This window comes from Mesocricetus auratus, unplaced genomic scaffold (genome assembly GCF_017639785.1).
Source record: "Mesocricetus auratus isolate SY011 unplaced genomic scaffold, BCM_Maur_2.0 Super-Scaffold_100018, whole genome shotgun sequence".
NCBI lineage: Eukaryota > Metazoa > Chordata > Mammalia > Rodentia > Cricetidae > Mesocricetus > Mesocricetus auratus.
This window is the reverse complement of record NW_024429199.1, coordinates 43,146,017-43,168,659: the sequence shown is the minus strand read 5'-3', so window position 1 is coordinate 43,168,659 and position 22,643 is coordinate 43,146,017. Positions and strand designations below refer to the sequence as shown.

Genomic DNA, 22,643 nt, shown 5'->3' with positions numbered 1-22,643 from the left:
ATTAACATGCCCACTTAAAATCAAACACCTCATCCTACCGTGGGGCTTCCCTTTATAAACAAACCATCATTTGCCTATGCTCGGCATCAGTCTCCTCCATGCAGACGTAGTCCATCTGGGACAGATGTCCCTGCCGCCAACCCCGTGTCCCCTTCCCTCCCCCCTCACCCTCTGCTTCCTTTATCACCACACCCTGTTCCGTTCTAACCCAGACCCCCCCCCCTCTTCTCTTCAGAAGGACACCTGCAAGGCCATCGCTGTTTTTCTGCCTGGGTCAGAAATGAGCCGCTGTAACTTCTCTTCCCTCTTTAGTAAAGGATCTCTCTGTGGAAACAGGTGTTTGGGTGTGGTTGTGCCTAATCCAGGGTCTGGAAGGCAGCCCCTGGCGTGTGGGAGTCCCCTTCAGCGCTCACTCTCCTGCCAGCTTCCATGGAGCTAAAGTTAGCTTTGCAGCTTAGCATCTGCTCGGAGGTGTGGTTAAAAGCTTATAAGCTCATCTCAGGCGAGGAAGCGTTTTAAGCAAGGGGAGACCCTTGCAATTGGGAACTGATGGGCAGGAAGAAGCTGAGGCTTAACTCCTAGGGGCCTGGGATGGATCAGAGTCTAACAGTTCTACAAGCTATGACCTACAACCTGCCCTTCCCAGCCTACATGGTGAGGTCTGTGGTCATCAAAGACACCACTTGGGCTTGCTTGAAACTTTTCCCGTAACTGCTGGAGAAGAGGCCCAAGCAGGGACTGACTCTTCTACTGGATGAGTGAGGGCCAGAGCAGTGGTTTTACACACTTTCACAACAAAGGAGCTGGAACATCCACCATTGGTAAGAAACCATACTCCTAGCCTCCTCCAGTCAAGCAGCAGGGGCTTGAGAAAGGCAGGAAGCAGAAGTCAGGATCTCGGATCCCGACAGCACCCAGAAAGAAGTACATCCCTTGAGAACAACCCTCCTACAGGGGCGTCACCTGAGTTGTACTCTGGTGTTTGGGCTGCTGGCATTTTCACTTGGAGGACAGAAAACCAGACAACACAAAGCAAAACAAAAGCCAACCCAAACGGGTCAGGTTCAGCTTTCCGTGACCTGTGAAGAGGAACTGTGCAAGACGTTGGTAGGTTCAACACCAGATCCATGAGGTAACGTCTCGGGACGTTTCGTGTCAAAGGAGGAATCATTAAGACCTTCTTTAGTCCAAGGAAGAGCTGACAGAGCTATGGCAGCCTCGGTTCCCATCAAAGAACGGGAATGGCATCAGGGTGACCCCAGGACCTGTCTACCCCGAGAGCCCAGGAGGGGAGGGCTGGCTGGCCCTGCCCAGGGGAGGCGGCTGGGATAGCGGCTGAGGACTGCTATGCATCCAGCCACTATCCATCGCGCTTCCTCCGTCTTTCGGGGTGTTGTGGAGGGGAGCGAGGCAGCCATAGCTGGGCGTTTGATGAGTGACTGCAAGAGCGCCTGCAGAGGAGCACGGGCGACAGGGGCAAATGGGACTCCTGAGTCTCTCAAGCGCTGAGCTGGAGGAGCTTCAGACTGCGTGTGACCGAGAGAAACAAGCTGGAGTTGAATAAATCCTCCAGACTCGCTTCTCAGTAACACTGGCAGTCACTTCACTTTTATGGTTCTGTAACTCCCCAGGAGCTCTCTTACCTTGTCTCCAGCTTCACTGAAGGTTCCCGCCGACTCGAGAGAACAGAGTGCTGGTTTTCATATCCTGCACAGTGCAGGAGCACACCTCCCTGTGGAGAGAGCACGGAGCAGGACACCCAGGGAAGAAAACGGAAGGGGGTGTGCACTGTCTGTACCTGACACTGGGCTCCTGCTGGCTTCTGCTCCACAGTGGAGTCACCTTCTTCACTTGAAGCCATCCGTCTGGCGGAGACTTAAAAAGACACCAGGAGCCAGGTTGCTTGGCATACGGATAGCTTTGGACGTTCAGCAGACAGCACAGATGTTTCTAAGAAGTGCAGAGAAGCAAACGTGCATTGATCTGTGCCCTTGCGAGGCCTGGCTGTACAACACAGCCGGTGACACAGCTTCGGAGCTCGAAGACCCACATGTGAAAGGACGGACACGGGAACACCTCCGCAAGGGCAAGGGCGGCCCGTCCGTCTTCCCTCCTAGGTGACTGGTTACAAACAGGTTATTATTACTAAACAGGGGTGGGAAACTGGGAGCCTGGCGTGACACAGGCCTTTAATCCCAGCACTAAACATGTGTTAGAAAAAAATTAATAAGCAGCACAGATCAGGTTACATGATCTGGTAAACTCAGTGTCATCTAAGATTATACAAATATTCCTAATGGGAATTCTTTCAAAAGGAAGAAGAAATAAGAAGTCAAAACAATTCACCAAGCAAACAACACAATCTGACCCCTCAAACTCAGCAGTGGAATGGACGGACAGGGACATTTCAGGGTTTTCAGTCATGCTGGCATTTCCCAAGCCAGCAACTGGGGGCAGGGATGGGTCAGAAGGTCATGCCAATAAAGGAGGTTAATTTTTTTTTCTCAAATGACCCAAGACCCATAATTCAACCTTGGCACACATGTAATTTTTTTGATCTGCAAAATTTTATTAAGCAACAGCTGGACAAATTACAATTTCAAATCATCAAGGAAAAAAAAGAGAGTATCTCATCTCAACAATAAAGGCAAAGTAATCTGGACAAACTACACCATTTTGAATGCAAACTATTAATCCCTTCTAGAAACTTCCTGCACAATTGCGTATACAAAGTACATACAAAGATAGGCAAATAAAGGAGAGTTCACTGAGAAGCAAGGGTGACTCTCAACAGATCTTGTCTGGAAAGTTAAACAAAGCAAGATGCTGGATTAAAAACAAAATAATAAATAAACAACAGCAGGGCAGGGAGGGGCTGATGTGTGCACAACAGGGCACGCTGTTCCCCAAGTGTGGACAAGAACATGCTGGTGGTCTCGTTGGGTCTGTGACCCATGCACCCCACAATGCACATTCATTGAAAAGTCAGAGAGGGGGAAGGTAGAAGCCAGCAGTAGCAAGAGTAGAGAACGTGGAAATTCCGCCCAAATTTACAGTACTAAAATAATGCATTTATGAACAAATGGATACAACACACCTTTGGTAAGTAATACAGGGCCTTTTTTCACTCAAATGTATAACCCATGCTTTTCTACAACACGAGAAAAAAATTATCTACAATAAACAAGATCTTAAAACCCGACCCTTCCCCTTAAAACAACTTGTAAACAGAAAATACAGACTCAGTTAAAGTCACAAGAAAACTGCACAAAGCTGGGGGTAAAAATGGAAACAGTATAACCCACAAGCCTCCAGAGTTCATCAGGAGACACACACAGTGGTGCAGAGTTCTGAACTGTATGCTACCATAAGGTCCCAGGAAATCAACTGACAGCTGGAGCCCCGCTAATGTTGTCAACCCATCCACAGCCCACACAGGGACAGCACAGGTTCCCATCCCACAGGCCCCTTTGTCAGAAAGTCTTTTGAATGAGAAGATGCAGCTCTCTTGCACACGAATGCTCTAAAGGAGGCAGGCTGTGAACACTCCTTTCTCGGCCTGCCCTCAATTTGAGGCACACACAGTCCCTTATTTTACTTAAGGGTGCCCACTGAGGGAAAGCACACTCACAGGAACTTACACTGTACTTGGATTTGGAGCTTCTGTAATTTTAGTAGACTAAAGATGATTCCAAACACACTTTAGGGGTGCTGGTTTCTGTTCAAGTAGACAGCTCCACCTCAGGATAAAAAACCTTTTTCTTTTCCTACAAAAAGACTATGTTTTGAAACATACTGTCACCCTCATGAAGGGGAAGATGAGTTGCTGAATTAGGCTACTGAAGCTAGAATGGAGTTTTCAAATTTGTGTAGACAACCCTTTCATTAAGAGATGGACAAAGTAGGCCAGGTACCCCCCCGGGACTCGCTCAAAGTACTCTCCAGCCCTGTGACAGAGCAATTCGACCCTGACCCCCTGACCTTTGATTACAGAATGGGCATTACACAAGGGAGCAGGGCTATGGGTGAAAATTACCAATACACAAAAGCTTTTGCTTCCTATGTCCATTAGAGCTCTGAGTATTTCTAGACTCACTGGTCCAGTTTTTCTCAGGATACAGATTGAAATGGGTAATTGCACTAACATCCATGACCTCTGTTGTGATGAGGTTAGAGTCAAACAAAACCTAAGGCTGGTTTCTGTTTACTAATATACTGTTTTCGTGCAAGGCTCTATGAAGCTGACTTTTTAAATTTAGGGATCTAATGAGACACTGCGACATTCACAATTGCTATTATAGCCATGAAGTATCTACAATTCTGTTTAAACTTGAGGAGAATCGAATCAAATGATGTTGACTGGATGAAACAATTTTTAAAAGAAGCCAATATCTTAAGTGACACTGTGTTACAACTGCTGCAGCCAGCAGCTTAGGGCATGTGTGGCACCCAGACTCACTCCTTAGCCTGGGAGAGGAGCAGACTGGGTGGCAGCTCACAGGCCAAGTCTCACTAAAGACAGGAAGCCTGCATTCCCATGGATGGAAAGTATCTTTTAGGAATGACTTCCTCCATATTTGATTTTATTTAGCACAGTTATAAAGAATGGCTTCTGCAGGTTCTGCAAAAACCCAGTTTGAGCTAAAAAAAAATGAGTGAAGATTATTAAGGTCTCTTTTTTGCTACTCTTATCTCAGGGATCTCTCGCTTCTTACTTTTAACTAAAATTTTCAAAATAAGGAGAAATACTATCTCAGGTTATGGTAGGTCAAAGAAACAGCCTATTTTGCATATAATCAATACCGAGATAAAGCACAAATGTATTTTTTAAGGGATTAAAGGATTTTCTCCCAATTCTCAAGAAAGTCACAAATTACTCAGCAAAAAACTGTTCTGTCATATTCTCTTTATTTTTAGCAGCAAAATATATTGCCACCAAGTAAGTCATTACAAAGGTACTATTTTTCTAAATAAATAATAAATTTGGCATAAATCACCAATACATAGCAACAAAATAGTTCCCTTGAATACCATAAAGAGTAAGATAAATAACTATCTTAGACAACAAAACAAAGGAAATTGCATTTAAGTTACTCCATAAACTCAAAGACTACAACGACATTGCACAACTAATGATAAGCACTGAAACACCTTATTAAGCAACAGAAATTTACGTAAACCAGCACAGTAATTCCCAACATACTATTCAACTCTTTCTGGGACAACTGACCCACCTAAGAATCAGCTCCCATACTTTAAATTATACAGTGGAAAACTCCAGTATCAGCTGGGAGATGTCCTTGTCAACATTTCTTTGGAATTTGGAAAGAATGATGAGTGACTTAATTTTGCCTAGATAAAGAAATCAGTTTCTCTTCTAATTCTTAAACCAAACACAAGAAAAACAAAAACAAAAACACAAAACAATGTTTAAGGTCAAAATAGTTTTCCTCTAGCATCTTCCACTTGTCAGTTTTCAAATAAAACCCCAACTTATGAGTCAAAGGCAGCAGGCAGTTCTTGTGCTCTGGTAATGAACAGCATCACAGGTAAGAACTACAGCATAGACGGGCTCTTACTATCAGGCTTGGATACTCGCCCAAGGCGTGTTCCCACGAGGAGAAGGAAGTGGGCAAAGAGTCTACAATCAGAGTGAAGTATAAAGAGCCAACTCCCTAAGCCTGACGTCGCAACACGCCTTCTCCAGTGGTCCGTCCGTTAGCACAGTCTATGCACCAAAGACAGTTCTTTTCTCCCTTACAGAAAGAACACTGCGGAGCTTTCCCCAAGATCTGACCACATCCCTGTCTTTTAATATCCTGGGAAGTGCGCAGATACTGCACTTATAACTGAGGGAAGCATTCAAATCAACTTTAATACGGCCGAGGGAAGGAAGGGTGCAACTTCAAATCAAGTCCCACTCACACTTTAGAAAACACAGAGCCATGAGACCTAAAGAGAAAGATGTTTCCAGTAAAATGCTCCAAAGGAGTAGACAGTGGAGGTATCTGGTGATTGACCAGTCTAATGACTGTGACAGAAGCCCAGCTCTGCCCCAGCCTGGATCTGGCCACTGGCGGCCCTGACCTCCCAAAGTCAGGTGGGACTCTGACACGAAAAACTCGTGTACCCTCGAGAGAGCAGCCCTTTTTACCAGTCACCCCACCAGCTCACCCAGGGTCTGCAGAGTGATGTGAGGCTGTCCCCACGGCAATCTCTCCCCTCGCACACCGCCTGCCAAGTCACTTTCACACTGGTGGCAGCACCATTGACCTTGGCTTACATGAGCACAGCAAAGGGCATTTGCATGCATGTCCTTCATTCATACAGGTACCTCCTAGTGAGCAGCACATACGTGCGAATTAATCACTGTCCTCCCTCACAAGACAAGCTGAATCTTCCAGAGTTTTGGTTGTGTTGAAAAAAATTACTTTGCACTAGGGATAATGTCAGAAGGGCAACAGAGGGCAGAAAAGATGAAGAATGAGCACTAATACACACTCCGTACATCTAAAAGAGCAGGCTTGAAGCAATCTGTCTTCTTTCCAAAGGCCCTTGTCCTAGTCACTGAAAAGTAAATCAGTAAAACATTCTATAGCCAAGCTACATTGCCTTCAAGAACACAAGATACCTCAAATTCTTGGCTTCCAAATACCACTCTATCAAAAGAAGAAAGGAGGGACGACAAAGGATAACTCAACAATTGACCATGCCTAGCGATCAGCACCCTTCTGGCCTGCTGGCTTCTTCTACTGCCGGTGTCTCTGGTCCTCCTGGGTAGTAGCAGCACATCTCCCTCCGAAGGCCCTGGCACGTCTCCTCCTGCATCTGTCTTCATTTTAGGCGCTGAGTCACATTGGCCAGGGCCACAGCGAAAGCCTGCACAGCTGAGAAGGGGTACTGGAAGTCTAGGATGTACGCGTTCCCGTCAATGCGTCCAAACTGCATCACCTAGGGAAGAGGTGCAGAGAGCAAACCCATGACTGGAAGAAAAAGCCAGCAAACAGCCGAGGTGCCAACTCCCAGGGAAGCAGAGAGCACTGTCCAGTGGAGCTCCAGAAACCCACAAAACTGAGTCTGGGGGCTCCTAGAGCTGACTATAGGTGTGTAGGAGAGGACAGAGGGTCATGGTTGATAATGCAAGGGGAGGCCAGGTGCTCGCACGAGAGCTACAGGGGCGATAAAGTGGGTTCCCCAGGGACGACGAAAGAAGACTTCACCTTCTGAGAGAGACCAGAGATGTGCCAACTGTGTCCAAGGTCTTTGCCCCAGAGCAGGCTTCCCTGTCACCTCTCTAGAATATCACGGCCTCCTTTCTACCATGTTCCTCCTTGTCCTGCTCAACTTGTGACTTTGGCCCTTCCTATGGCCTCGGAACATGAGATTACAGCATCACAGCATAGGGTACACACTTACTTCTTTGTAGTCTTTTCCCATTTTGAAAGACACACGAGAACAATTACCTCCATGTCTTTCAATACTCTTAAGTCCACTTAGAATAAGGGCTGGCAAGCTTTCTGTAAAATGCTGACAAACATGTTAGGCCTGTAATTAATACTTTGTAGAACCACTCAACTTTGCTTATGTTAGATAAAAGTAGTTGTAGACTTGAGCAGAAAGAACTGTGTTTCAACAAAACTTTATTTGTAAACAGAGGGAAGGGTCTAGATTAATCCATGGGTCAGTATGCCAATTCTTGGCTTCGAAACTGCCGGCAGTAAAAGTATTTGATGAGTTAATCAGGCAAAAATGAAATTTTAAGATGGACGGACTTCTCAGGGTAGTCAAGGGTGAAGGGAAGTGAGGGTTACAGAGGCCACTGTGCTGTAAGAGACATGGCTTGTCGTCTACGGTCCTGATCTGCACCGAGAAGACTGCCTCCTATTAGAGAACTAGAGGGTGAATTAGCCATAAACAGAGACACAAGCAAACAGTAACTAGGCAATTAAAACATTTAGGAAACGCTCACCCAAGGATCAGCCATGACTCCCATGACATGATGCAGTGTCACCAATGCCTGCAGCTTAACCTGGGAAAGTGGGGCCGGTTCTCACGTGTACATATGAGGTAGGGAGGATGGGGGGGTAACACTTCTCCACAGCTGGTGAGGAACAGCTGAGAATATATACGATATCTGTCTATCCAAACTGCACTGTCTTGGGGGAAGCAAAGCCACAAAACGAAAAAGCAGGAAAGAGGTAACCAGGTTTGCCAGCTCCTGAGGGAAGCAGGGCGCACAATCCACAGAAGGAGGAGGAGGGCAATACACAATGGCAAAAATACAAATATCAGTAATAAAAATGTACGCTCTTTGCAGATATAATAACAGATCCAGAAAACCCTAAACTCTAGGAGAAACCTGCACCTGAATGACGAGCCGGCCAGGGAATGGGTGGGGCCTGTGGTCTTTCTAGTCTCACAGGGTCATCAGACTAGTGATGTGTGCATCACTTGGGTTTAAAGTACATGAGCAGGCATCAGAAGGCACTCTGATGATGAGAACCCCAACCAGCTAGCGCCCCAAGAGATGGGAGATGTTCCGCGTTTCCTGCCTGGCCTTTCATGGGCTTCCTCCTCCAGTCCACAGCACTGGCCCGTTTGCTCCTTACCTGCCGCCCCTCCAGCTCGATCTGGAAGTTCTTGGCGGATTCCTGCGTCACCCTTCCTCCAAAGTCCAGCTGGTACACCTGTGTGGCTTCGTTCCACAGGGGCTGCTTGTTGGCCATCACATACACGAAGCCCTGGCTGCCCAGCCGCCCGTCCTCCTTCTCACTGGCCTTGCGGCCCTTGAACTCGTCCAGCTCACTGGCCGTCCGCAGGCTGCGCTTGCTCTTCCAGCCCTTCCTGCTGCCCTGGCCCTGGTTCATCAGCTCGTCCCCGCTGATGAACAGCTCGGGCTCGCTCTCCGAGCTGTCCTGGAACTCGCTCGTCTTGTTCAGCTTCTTGGACTTCAGCTGCTCCTTCTGACTTTTCACCTTCTTCTTCTCCCTCCCCAGACGGGGGCTGGAGATGAGAGAGTTAAAGTCACTCAAAGTCCTGGCGTCCTTTCTCACTTTGCCCTCAGTGATGGCCTGAACGCTGCCTTCCTCTGCTCGGCTATCCAGGCGCTTCCGGTTCTTCTTCCCAAATTTTTCTGTTCTCTGGGGGACGGGGCTTTCTGTCAGAGAGAGGACTTCTTGGAAATTGTCTGCAGTCTCTACCATCACGTCTGTGCCCATGTGGCTCTGGAGCTCGGCGGGTGGCGGGGACACGAGAGGCTTCTCCACCAGTAAGTGGGACTTGGAGGGGAGCGTGCCCTGGGGGTTCTGCACAGTCGGGCAGGTGCCGTAGGAACTCCAGGGGTGCAAGGCGATGGGTGGCAGCTGTAAGCTGGAGCAAGTGCTGCTTCCCGGGTACGTGGGGGGCAGGGTGCAATAGGAGAGACGGGGTGGGTATGCTGGCTGCAGTGCAGCTGCAGGCTCCTGCTGTGCAAACTGTGCTGGGGGCAGGACATCCTTAGGGGCACACGGGGCTTGCAGTCCAGGCAGAGAGGGGTTGTTATAGCTGCCTGGAAATGGCACTCCTATGCCATAGCCTGTCTGGAAGGTGGCAGTAGGGCTGACTGGAGACTTGGGAGACACAAAGGGCACTCGAGCTACATCCAGGTGCTGGCCTTGCCCTAGCATCAGAGGGGACAGTTTTAAGGGGTTGGGCACCGCAGGCTGTGCTGTCCTTTCCTGAGGGATCCAAACGTCCTCACCCAGCACAGGGTCCCACTGGTAAGGGGGAGGCCGCTTCACTGTGACAGTAGCTTCCGGAAGTGGGGGATGCCTCAGAGGCTTCTCCAGCTGACAGTGCTGAGACAGGGCCTCGTCCTCTGTGAAGGCTGAATTGACATAATCAGTTCGGTCCCGGGAGGCGTCAGGAGGGCTCAGTAGGTTGTAGGAGGACTGGGAGGCCAGCGGGGAGGTGCTGACAGCATGGGCCAGGGCTGCACTTGGCTGTGGGCTGGACCCAGCTCCGCTGCACTGGCTGCAGGTATACAGGGCAGGTGCAGGCCTTGCCGGCAGCTGGGCCACAGCCCCACTGGGGCCACCCTTGGGCTTGGCCAGGGGCTGCAGTGGGGCACGGGAGCTGTCCGCCAGCTGAGCCATCTTCAGTGCAACCTCGCGGTTGTTCCTTCGCAGGGTGGCATGGATGAGGCTGTTGTCCAGTCTCTGAGCAGCACTCCGCCCCTGGGCCAGATGACTAACAATTTCAGGGTACGGAGGCGGGTCCCCTGTGGGGATGGAGTATCGAGGGACAGTCAGGCGGTTCAGAGTGGCACTGGTGCAGGGCTGGAGGACCTTCTTCTCAGTAGCGGTGAGCCTCAGGGTGGCAGAGCTGCCCGGGCCAGGAAGAGTGTAGGTGCTCTGGGAACAGAGCACCCGCGTGCGAGGCCGGCACACCTCCTCCACATTGCCACTGCTGTCAAAGGTGGTGATCCTCTCATAGCCTAGCGGGGGCTGGTAGTGTGCTGCGGGAGGGCAGAGGGAGAAGTCGGCCTTCTTCAGACACACGTCCACTGGGGGCTGCGGTGGTGGCAGAGGGGGTGGGGGTGCTGCTGTGGTGGGAGCAGCAGGGATAGTTCCTGGGTAGGGGGGTGGGGGATTCATCTTTGCCACCTGGACCTCCTGGGGGGGCACTGAAAACCACCGCATCCCCCTCGGCTGCCAGCTGAGGCACGGGCCGCAGGGCCTTGGCCGACTTCTGCAGGTGCTCATGGTCTCGATCGCCATGGTCCACCACAGACAGCTGCAGAGGCCCCTGTGGGGGTGGCGGGGGTGGCGGTGGCGGCAAAGGCAATTGAGGAGGGTTCTGAATGATGCGGCCCATGTCTACACCTCCAAAAATCACCTGTCCAGGGTTGGAGTACCGACTGGAAACTGGGTATTGGGTGGCAGCTTCACTTGCATGCTCTGCTGCCCCTACAGCTGTTGTCTGATTGGTCAAGACATCCAGCTGCACATTTTGATTGGCCAGCAGGGACTGCACCAACCCTATGCTCTGTGTGGGTGACAGAGCTTGAGCAGAGCTGTGGATTGGTGCAATTGGGATGTTCACGGTACAAGGTGGGTTGTTTTCAGGGACACCCGATGCTCCGGTAACTGGGAGAAAAACAGAAAAAATAATGAATTGCAAACAGTGCTGTAGAATTGGGACAGAATAATCTGATCCTTTACAAACAAAATTAAACTATTAAGACTGAGATGCTCCTGCTTGGAGACAACGAGGCTGTCCACCAAGCTTCCCTAACATCTCAACCAACCAGGGAGTCTGCAGCATGGCCTGCCTGCTGAACATGGGCTGAGGCACAGTCAGAACATCTCAATGAACATGTTTGAACCTTCTGAATTTGGTACCAGGTGCCTAAGTAATACCACCATACACAAATGTCTAAAGAACTCTTTAGTGGTTATACTCACAGAATGCCTATGTAAAATAAAGTGGAAAACCAAAGACTCCCCTAGAATTATGTGTATTAGCTGAATGACCTTTCCCTATTTACTGGTTTTTAGCATTTCAAATAGCATTTAAGGTATAGCCAACCAAATAAAAGCATGTGGATATTCCATTTACTATCCAGTGGTCACTTCACAAGCCATGAGTGACTGTGGACAGGTGCTCAGAGCCACAGTCTGCGCCCGTGTTGGTGGCAGTGGGCTGGCTCCGACTTTGCTTCACTGACTAGCAGTGTCTCTTCCTCAGAGCCTGGTGTCAATGCTGCACAGAAATGAATAACTGAGCAGCAAACAGGTTCTAACAGGCTCATTATATAGGTTGTCTGACTCTGCACCCAAATAGCAGAATGCAGCCACCCAGATATCAAGTTAAGCCTGACCTCTGGGTCTGTAACTGTCTCTTCCCTGGGGCCTTCACTGAGATAGCTCATCCTCTGGCTGCAGGGATCTGGACCCCACCTCAAGCTTCTTGTCATTCCTTTGATCAAATAGTCTTTCGTGTCCAGGGAACAATGGCCCTAGGTATGTGCCTCTGCAGTGGAGAGTCTCTGTGGAGTTACAGCCACTGCCTGTGAGCCCTGAGGCTGTGCATTCCATGCTCTCAACTGAGGGCTACACACAGCAGTGGTAGTCACTGCAGCAACTGAACGTACAGGAAGCTGTTTATTGCCTCTGGAAGAACAGACATCAAAGGGAAATTATAAGCTGTATCTAAACTGGAGATTCTGAAATAGCAGAGCATGTGTCGAGCTTAAGTACCCAAAGCTCATTCATCAAAGGGTAGGTACTGGTGCTGGAAGTAGAGTCAAGTTTCTCAAGTGCCCTGGAGTAACTGAGAATAGTTAGACACAACTCCCTGGCAGCCAGTGGAAAATACTCTGACCTGTAAACAAGGCAGAACCTTTAAGAATGCCCCACTACAGTAAACAAATCTAAAGCTCACAGTTTGTAAAGTGAAATTTAAAAACGGTGTGCTAAATGCATCTCTAACTGCAACCAGGCCTCTATGAGGAGGCTTGCATTGCCTGGTGGAAGAGGCGTTCAAATGCAAAGGCTCTGAGTCCTGGAGACAGGGCAGGCCTGAGGAGCTGGGATCTGTGAGCACTACAGTCTCCAGAGAGACGCTGTCTAAGCAGGGATAAGAAGGCCAGTGGGTGGGGAGACACTGAGACAGAGTTTAGCTCTGACTTTACATAGCACCTCTTGTCTCGAGCTTCCTGCTTTGAGTTCCTTCCTGATGTCCCTTCATCAAAGACTGTAAGCTGTGAGGTGAAATGATCCTTTTCTTCGCTAATCTGCTTTTGGTCATGGCGTTTATATAAGCAACAGAAAGCACAGAAGACTGACAACATACGAGGTGAGACGTGCTCTGTGTCCATGCTCTGGTAGCTGCCCTCGTGACAAAAGACAGGTACTGTGGTTTTCCTCCCAAGCACCCCGAGTTTACTGAGTGAGGCGGGCCTTTCCAAACCGCACCAGCAACTGCACTCAACGACTCACCACTCTACCCCTTTGCATGACACACAAAGAAGGCACTGTGACAGACAAGTCCATGTAGTGACACACCTGGTAAGTCATCTTCATCTTCACTGAAAACATTTGGGTTGAAGACAGGTAGGTTAATATAGTCCATGGAAATCTTCCTAACTTCTGGGAGATAAATGGTCATCTGCCGCGGCTGGAGATGCAGCAGGCTGGTTTTATAGATGACTGGTGGGAGAAAGGAGCACAGTTAATGGAGGCATGCCAGCCGCGAGTCAGAGACTTAGCAGTGTGCTGGAGAGACAGGGAGGTCCATGGATCCCTCTGTTGGCAGGCAGATCCACCCAGGCTGGACCAGGAGCTTGAGTGGAGTGCTTAGCTTCTGCTGATGTATACAGAGCCATGTGAGATCAGAAAATTCTTAGTCTGTCCACAGAACCACAATTTGTAAATGACAAAAACATACCTTAGACTTAACTCCTTTGCCAAGAGTGGCAAGCTCAGGAGCTATCTGATGTCTGTGGGAGCCGGGTACCACAGATGCAGAAACAGCTGCTGCTGTTCAGAGCTCAGCTCTTATCTCACTGACTTTCACCTTTAGTGATCTGCAAAGGGACTTACAGGGACTTCCAGATTCTACTTACACCATAAGATTTAATTTGATTAACACAGATAATTAGGATAAAGCCTAAGTTGCAAATGAAATAGAAGGGATAAAATTAATTGAAAAAATATAAATCTAAGTTTCATAAGCAGGTTAAAAATGTTACATTTTTGTCAACTCTTTTATATTTAAATACTATTAATTTAATTGTGTATGTGTGCTTGTCTATATGCACATACATGCAGATACATGTGTGCCATGACACACATGTGAGGTTAGTTCTATCCCACCATCTCATAAAATTAGGGCATCAAACTTAGGTTTCCCAGCCTTTGCACAAGTGCCTTGACCCACTGAGCAACCCTTGTGGCCCATCCTTTATGTCTAAAGCTTCTTCCGTCCCATGACATTGCGCACGGAGACACTCGTACTCAGCCTGCTCGTAAGAGACGCCTCATCCTCTCTCTGCCACTGTCCCTCAACTAGCTCGGCCTGACAAACCAGTGCTGCTCCAGAAGCAGCAGCTTCTGCTGAGTCCTCTGTAAGAGGTGTCTTTTCCTACCCAAAAGTAAGAGAAGCTTTATTCACAGTCTCATCACTCTTGTCCACAATACAAATTATGAATTTTGGTGGGAAAGTTCTATATTGTTATGAGTTAGTGCAAAAGAGCTATTCTTTATTAGATCAATAAAGGAACTTTTTTTTAAATTGAGGAATTATTATAAATACCACTTGTCTACAGGGGAGAAAAACTCAGTAGACTACAATAATGATGGGAAGTTTTATTATTATTACTTTTTAAACTATATGTCCCCCTTTAATATAGCTTCTATGTAGCCCTCAAGCTACATGAAAAATTAAGAATAAAGAAGATTCATGGGTCATCACAGACACCATGGCTCTGTGTACCCATGGTCACAGGACTTAATGAAGGCCAACGGTGAGGACAAAGGTGGGCAAGCCCAGGCACAGCAATGAGCTTCTGGGGTCACCAGCAAACACATCAGGGCCATGTGGGACATGACCCTGCAAGTGTGTGGCTTTCCCCCTGGACCAGCAGAGGACGCAAGTTAACAAGAGGGCGGAGGGCTACACAGTGAGCCCATCTCAGGACGGTGATGGAGGAGGCGGGGCCATGAAGACAGAGAGGTCAGTAGTGGTGAGGTGCTGGCTACCATGACCCTCTTTCTGTCCCTCCCTCCTCTCAGGATCGCTTTCTCATTTCATGGGCGAAGTCTGTTCTAACGGATGGAGACATTATTAAACATAGGGGATACTAACTTTCTAAGCCCATTAGTGCATCATCTATTGTATTTGAAAAGATTAACAAGGTAACATGAGTAGCATACTTTCTTCAATCTAAAACTTGGCTTCTCTAATATAATCGAATGAAGAATTCTTTAAGCTTGGCAATAGCAACTATACAAACCAAATCCCTTTTCTAAAAAGTCAATGATTATGGGGCTGAAGAGATGGCTCAGCAGTTAAGAGCACTGGCTTCTCTTCCAGAGGACCCAGGTTCAGTTCCTAGGACCCATAGAGCAATCCATAACTGTTTGTAACTCCAGTTCCAGGGGATCTGACACACACACACACACACACACACACACACACACACACACACACACACACATATGTGTAGGCAAAACACGAATGCACATTGAATTTTATTTATTTAATTTTTTGGGTTTTTGGAGACAGGGTTTCTCTGTGTAGTTTTGGAGCATGCCCTGGAACTCACTATGTAGGCCATGCTGGCTTTGAACTCACAGAGATCCACCTGCCTCTGCCTCTGCCTCCTAAGTGCTGGGACTAAAGGCATGTGCGTGCCATCACCGCCTGGCAGAACATAATTTTTTTTTAAAAGTAAGTGATTAGGAGAACAACTCACATTGGACTAGCGTGGGCCCCGAAGACACCCCTGCTCTTGTTTAAGATCCTTATTGGCTTAGCTGTGGATCTACCTACCATAAAAGAAGGGTCAATAAATAAATAACTTTTCTTTATCCCAATCTTTATTTTAGGAAGGCAAAGCTTTCAGCTTATTGAGATGGAGGTAATGTTATTTAAACAAGTTAGCAAGACACAGGTGAATAAGAACATTTTTGTGGTCATCAGAGGGTTTCCATGTTATTGAAATATTGTGACAAACTTTCTGTGCAGGCAAGAGAGCTGTGCTGAGGAAGAAAACGAATTAGGGAAAAGGAAGGCGACTGCTCATGTAATGAATTTGACACTTCCTGGTCACACCCACGTGCACACTGCTGCACACTCATATCACACATAGCAAGCCCCACTTAGTGAGGTGGAGAACTACATCCAATTCAATTTTATGTTCCTTGCTTTAATTTTATTTGACCTAAAAAACTCCACAATGAAAGCTGTAGACCAGCGCTGTTTTAACAAACACCTGTAGGTGCACATAGGGCAATGGGTCTTCTGATTTGCAGGGAAGGTGATGGTGTCAGAGATGACACCTAGGGCCTCAAGCATGCGATGTGAGCGTTCACTGCTGCATGCTATGTAGATGCTCACTACCGCACCCTGCAGCTCCATCTCAAATGGGTTTTTAATGTTTGGATACAACTTCTATAGGCAGAATTCTTGAAAAACAATTTTCATTTGGTTGCAGAGAGCACATACTGGATGAAGGGCCAGGACCTACTTGGCCTCACCAACAGAGGCATGGAGGTAAGGAGACGACCTGGAAGATGAGGTGGAGGTGTGTGTGTGTGTGTGTGTGTGTGAGTGTGTGTGTGTGAGTATGTGTGTGTGAGTGTGTGTATGTGTGTGTGAGTGTGTGTATGTGTGTGTGCGTGCGTGTGTGCGTGCATGTCTATGACAACACATGGCAGGGAGAACAGCACAGCCGACAGCCATGCATCCAGAGGCCCAGCAAGCAGAGGGTCGCCGCCTGCCATGGGCAGGCCCTGGCAGCACTCCCACCTCTCCCCACCCCTGAGGTAAGGGCAGTGAGATACTACTGCTCACTTGGGTAGCGACTCTGATGAAGACCACAGACTGGGCTCTGGCCCAGCCTCCACTCCCCATGCATACATTTCCTTCTGTGTCTCAAACCGTCATGGGCAGGATGTTTATCAGATGACAAAAACAAGACTGATAAACATGTACTTCTTAACAGCCGACTAACTCCCTGGTCTTTAAGGCCCTGTTTCCTTCTCTTTAGAAGTTCCTTGTGCCTCAAGACCTGGACCCTGGAACCTGAATCTGCTCACAATGGACAATGTCTTCTAGAGATTCTGGCTACGCTAACTAGTTTCATAACAGAGCTTCTCAGGGGGAAAAAAATAAAAGTGCCGGGAACAAAACCCAGTAAGTACAGGTCTGTCTTTCTGACATCACAGTAGCTGGAGTCAGGGTGACAGACACACCAATCCTGTACTGTCTTAAGAGCTCACTTTCTACTTTAAGCTGTCACAGGTTGAAATTGCAACTTTTATTCTGATTTCCAAGTGGGACAATAAGAAAATGGAGTGAGTCTTTACCTGCACCGAGGTTGGTTGGCAGGAACGCAGCCAAGCCCACAATCTTAAATTTGGTTCCCCAGATATTGGATGTGACCTGAGCAAGATAGTTGTGCTGTGGGGAGAAGAGAGAAGAAAAGAAAGAATCTCAGTCTGTTTTCACACTGTCTGCTGTCCACTTAGTGCGAGTGCTAACATGAAAAGCACTGCGGGCAGACACCATCAGAAACATGAAATCTCCAACTTCTGCCACTTTTAAGATGAGAGATTAATTATAGCACAGTGAGCTCCCATGTCCCAGAGGTGGTGCACTGAGTTGGGAGTGCTCGCTCTGTCCCAGTGTACAGGGTCATTAGCAGCGGGGGAGGCGGCTCAGCAGTTGAGAGCATGTGCTGCTCTTACAGAGAAGTGGGGTCTGTCTCCAGTGGGCACACATATGCACTTGGTGCACACAGACACACATGCATGCATATATAAATATATCTTGTAAAAGCTACTAAAAGGTTGCGGATGTGGGTCAGTTTGCAGAATGTCCATTCAGCATGCATGAAGCCCTTAGTTCATCTCCAACACTGTATAAACTGGCCTGGCAATGCAGTCCTGTAGTTCCAGCTGGGAGAATCAGAAGTTCAAGGCCATCCTTGCCTACATGGCAAGTTTGAGGCCACTCTGGTCTAGAAGAGACCCTGTTTCAGAAACCTTTTTTCTTTTTTCAAAAAGGCCATTTCGGAGTAGTGATGTATGTTTATAGTTCCAACTAGTGAGGAGGATGAAGTGGGAATTTGAGGCCAGCCTGGACAAAAGAGCATGATCTTATCTCAAAGATAAGTAAAAAATAAAACAGGTGTGGAGGACTGTAATCTCAGCAATTGGGAAGCTAAGGTAGGATTACACTGAGTTGCAGATCAGACTGGGCTACTAGCTATATCTAAAGCAAACAAACAAACAAATTTGTAAATTAATAAAATAACAAAGCAATAACAACATAATGTGAAATAACAAAAACAATGTTAAATAAAATTGTAAAGGTTAAAAGGCCACCAAAGTGATTGGAACACCATTTTGCTCATTTCTCCCTTTCATCATTGATAGATTCTGCAGAAGTCAGCTGAGCTGAAAGCATTTTGTCTTTAAACCTCCCAGCTATCCCGCTGTTGCACCTCTATGCTCAGGGTGGGTATGGGTAAACTGCAATGGGCCAATGGTTCAAGCACAAAGAAGTGTTTAGGGAGCACCAGAAGGGTTAGGCACCACATGTGTGGGCCGGGCCAGGGCAGAAGCCTGAATTCACAGAGAAGGCATGAACTGAGCTAGGGCTGGAAGTGGAGGAAAGTTAGGAAGAGGTGGAGGAGGAGACTCAGGCATAACACAGGTACAGAGCACAAAGGCTGAGGAAGGAGGCGGGGCTGCCGTGGGGCTGAGGCCAGCATTCCCTCCCTAGAGCTGAACTTTAGTGCCACTGCAGGGCAGCAGGCAGAAGTTAGAGCCACTGTGTCGGCTCAGGTGCAGCAGTAAGCAGGACAGGAACGCTGGGAAGCAGAGCGGTGCTCCCAGGTAGCCTGATGGTTACAGACAGCACGGAGATGCCACTGTTAGCTATGCACGCCTACCTGCGTGATGTCTTCAAAAGGAAACTCTCTCCGAGTCAGGCTGGGCGAGCCCATGGAGGGCTTGCGCATGGGCAACCGGGGAGAACGAGAAATCTCTTGAGCAGCCCGGGGCAACTTGGGTGACTTTCGGGCCTCAATGCTGATCCTGTGGAGACAAGGCCAGATGGGTGAGACATGCAGAGAGGGATGTATCTGGGTCCACAGCTACCCAGTGAACCAGCAGTTTAAAAGATGAGCATCTGGGCATGTGTAAGGTGGTATGTATATCACACCTGATTCTGCATGCTATGACAGAACTGCAAACAAGCAAGAGTCTGTCAGTTACTGCCCACAGGTAAGCCTTGTCTGTCTAGTCACATAGCCATGACAACAAGAGAAGGAATATAGCGGTGGTGACACTGGCCCCTCTGCCTTCAGACAGCGTTACAGGCATAGAACTTGGCATTCTCTTCAATGCAACATGTCTACTATAAACATTTGTTTTCTTTTCTTAAACTGAAGGGGAAACAGAGGAGCTGGGAAGCAACGGCTGCTGACCTGAGTGAAGTCTGCAGGCCTTAGCATGCCCCTTTCTACCCTGGGAGAGAAAGAAAGGCAGGAGGAAAGAAAAGCTGTAACTATTCCACACAGACTCTTCCAGAATGAAAAGTGATAAGAAAACAAAAGTGGAATTGATCTTGCTGCTGTTCAAGTGTGAACTTCCTTTCCTTCATCCTCTCAAGGTTAATTTAGGCAGAGAAAATTCTAGACTTGAGCATCATTCTAGACCTAAGGTAGTTCAGAGTTCTCATTACAGTCAGCTTCAATGGAACTCTACTTTGAGAACAAACGATGCCATGTCATGTTGAAGGCACAAACAAAGGGATGCCTCTGGTTACCTTGGAAGTTTGGGCGATTTGCTAGCTCTGGAAATTTTGGGAGACTTCTTGGCAGCCCAGTCATCACTCAGTTCAATGTCACTGGAGTCTGAGCAGTTGCAGCTGTCAACCACAGTAGAAATCAAGCTGCTCCCATAGACCTCATCTGTAAGACACCAGACATCAGGTGTAAGCAACTGTCACTGCTATATAGGGCAGGCGGACTTCACTGACTTTCTCATTAGGCCAGAGGTTAAAAGAGAAAGAAGCAGTCCTTTCCTTTTACATTTTCATGCCCTTTCTAAGCAGAAGTAGACAATTTCTACTATTCTTCACTATGCCAAAAGCTGAGAATAAAAAGTTGACTATTGAGCCTCAGAACACTCAGATGACTACCTACCCAGGCTTGTGTAAACTTTCAATTAGACTAGAAAACTAGGCAGAGGGGCTAGTCAATAGATTTACTGGAACCTGCTTCTGACCTGGGAAGGCCCAGGCCATCCAGGCCTGCAGGAATCTTGCCGAGTTGGGCCCATGTCAAGGTCTCTGGGCAAGTCTTTTTAGGATGACAATTCTGGAACTGCCACAGGCTCTCTGGTGCCTGACGATTCCACCTTGTACAGCTGACCCCGTCAGAGAAAGGCAGACTCTGGGCAGAGGACTCGCACTGGTAGTTTTGGGTGGTTCTATGAGGACTCCACATGGAAGCCATTCCTGGAACTTCACTAGTTGGCCAGCAGACGGAGGTGCAGGGGCCCAGAATAGAGGGTAAGGCAAAGTGCCGAGTGGACAACACAGAGAACTACAAGCAGACGCCCTGCCACCACAGGTCTCTTCTGATCCCACCGCCCACACTCGTGTGCCACAGTCCTGCCTACGCCTTCCTTAATGTCAGTACCCATTCTTCAAACGGTTGTGCTGACAAAGGTTCACTCTCTGAAGAGCCTCACCAAGTAATCAGAGCGCAACATTCAAACATAATTAATTCAGAGAAAATGATGTGATCCCAACATTTAAAACATGTTATCCGGGCATTGGTGGCACACATCTTTAATCCCAGCACTCGGGAGGCAGAGGCAGGTGGATTTCTTTGAGTTCGAGAACAGCTTGGTCTACAGAGCGAGTTCCCAGGACATCCTCCAAAGCCACAGGGAAACCCTGTCTTGAAAAAACAAACAAACAGATGTTGATATTTCAAAGGATGAGTTTGTTAATTCCATTTGTCACTGAGTTTTTGAGTAGATGGTGGTAACAGGTGGACAGAAGCCTCTTTGTAACACATAGAAAAGAAGCTGGTACCCACTTTATGTCCCTTGTCACCCCTTTTTAAAGCTATTTACCAAAGCAGTGGCACATACTTTATATCTAGCAAGCCACAGTGTTGTGTCAGAGTTTGAGCACATAAAAAGGTTTGGTCCACATACAATGAACAGTGCTTTCTATGATTTAATTAATGTACTAGTCACTAGACCAAAGGAAGCTTAGTCATGACTCAAACCAAGAGGCAGGCTCAGGGAATATCTCCAAGTGTGTGAACTACACATCACTCAGACTTCCTCTCCCTGTCAGAGAGACAGGATGGTCTTGAACTTGCTACAGTGACTCTGTTCTTCAGATCTTCCTACTTTTCATTCTGAAATGTGAGAATTATAGACATGTCACACCATGCCTGGTTTATGGGGACACTGAACTCAGGATTTTGTGTGCTGGACAAGCACTGTATAGACCAAGCTAAATTTCCAACCCCATAATGGTAATTCTAATTGTCAAGACACTTGGTGAAAATTCCTTGCAGTAAATCATAAAAATCTGCCAAGGAACCCTGGTCCCAAAGCAGACCTCATCAGCTGATGTAAGAGTGAGCCTAGGACTTACAGTAGAATAGACCTATCTGGTGCTTTCAATGGTAGTGGTCCAAGGGCCATCCTGAGAAACAATGTTGTGGAGCCTAGCAAGGCTACATAGCTTCTCGTCATGAGACAGTCCTGGCTTTTCAAAATTGCAAACCACCTGCATCCTCTGAGATACTTTATCTGTACCATTTAGTTGTCAATTAGTCATACTGTGCCTTGTGACACAGGTTCTATTTCTGTCATGAGGTGTTTGAATTTGATGAACTTTTCAAGTGCTTAAACTGTCCTGTGCTCTTCAGGGTTCCCAGGGGCTCAAGTACCACAAAAAGTGGGCACTGACTTGGTGTTTGTGTATTCACTTTATAACTTTAAATTATAAAATTATTAAGATAAAACACTTCATTTCTCAAACGTGTTAGCAACTGAGCAGTCTGTATTTGGAGTGAGCTGGCAGTATGAACATTAAGAAAAACCAGGGCCGGGCATTGGTGGCGCACGCCTTTAATCCCAGCACTTGGGAGGCAGAGGCAGGTGGATCTCTGTGAGTTCGAGGCCAGCCTGGTCTACAAGAGCTAGTTCCAGGACAGCCTGCAAAGCCACAGAGAAACCCTGTCTCGAAAAACCAAAAAAAAAAAAAAAAAAAAAGAAAAACCAGGCAGCCAGGCAGGTAAGTCAGGACGTAAGTCAGCCTGGCCTTGGGAGGCTGCGGCCCCTTCTGCAAAGGAATTCAGACACATCAGGGAGAAAGAAAAGCATTCCCCCAAGAGACCTTAATACTCAGTCACAGCCCACGCTCTTAGAGCTGTGCCATGAAGGTCCTGGGAGAGAGATGCACAGTGAGAAGGATGCAGGCTTTGAGGTGCCTGGCCCTGCACCCTGCCTGACATCAGCGAGCTGTCCTCCCGAAGCCGTTCTGTGCAGTGTCCATTTCCTCCCCGCTTCCTGACCTCATGCCCACAATTCTACTCCTCCCTCCTACCCTTGGTAGAAAGATGAACATTCAGCATTGGAAAACTGCTTGTTTGTTTTTGCTTTTTATTTTACATGGGGACATTGGCAGAGAATACTACCATGATGTTGTGATAATGCCTAACCAACACACTTTGCGAAGACATGTAAATACTAGCATTGCCAAGGGAGGTTGAGGGTGAACAAGGCCACTGCTTTAAGAACTAGGGAGACCTTGGTCCCACGTGCTATGGTAGCTTCAGGGACACCACGGGAGACAAAGGCTAGTCCAACAGTGAAGTAGTAAATTGACACTATGCTATG

The 22,643-nt window shown here is 47.7% G+C and overlaps 1 protein-coding gene and 1 long non-coding RNA gene across 2 annotated transcripts in view; one reads left to right on the top strand and one right to left on the bottom strand.

The window, feature by feature from the left end:
• Nucleotides 1-2,548: 2,548 nt before the first annotated feature.
• Tulp4 (TUB like protein 4) overlaps nucleotides 2,549-22,643 on the bottom strand; it is a 129,215-nt gene continuing 109,120 nt past the window's right edge. Inside the window, 7 exon segments of the mRNA XM_005065919.4 lie at nucleotides 2,549-6,951; nucleotides 8,610-10,658; nucleotides 10,660-11,126; nucleotides 13,047-13,190; nucleotides 17,073-17,166; nucleotides 18,662-18,806; nucleotides 19,540-19,684. Of these exon segments, the coding sequence (XP_005065976.2) occupies nucleotides 6,835-6,951; nucleotides 8,610-10,658; nucleotides 10,660-11,126; nucleotides 13,047-13,190; nucleotides 17,073-17,166; nucleotides 18,662-18,806; nucleotides 19,540-19,684 (3,161 nt within the window). The 3' untranslated portion in view covers nucleotides 2,549-6,834.
• On the top strand, nucleotides 14,293-16,905 carry LOC121144444. The gene is made up of 3 exons (XR_005881796.1): nucleotides 14,293-14,715; nucleotides 16,199-16,257; nucleotides 16,754-16,905. It is a non-coding gene; the product is annotated as an uncharacterized LOC121144444 (long non-coding RNA).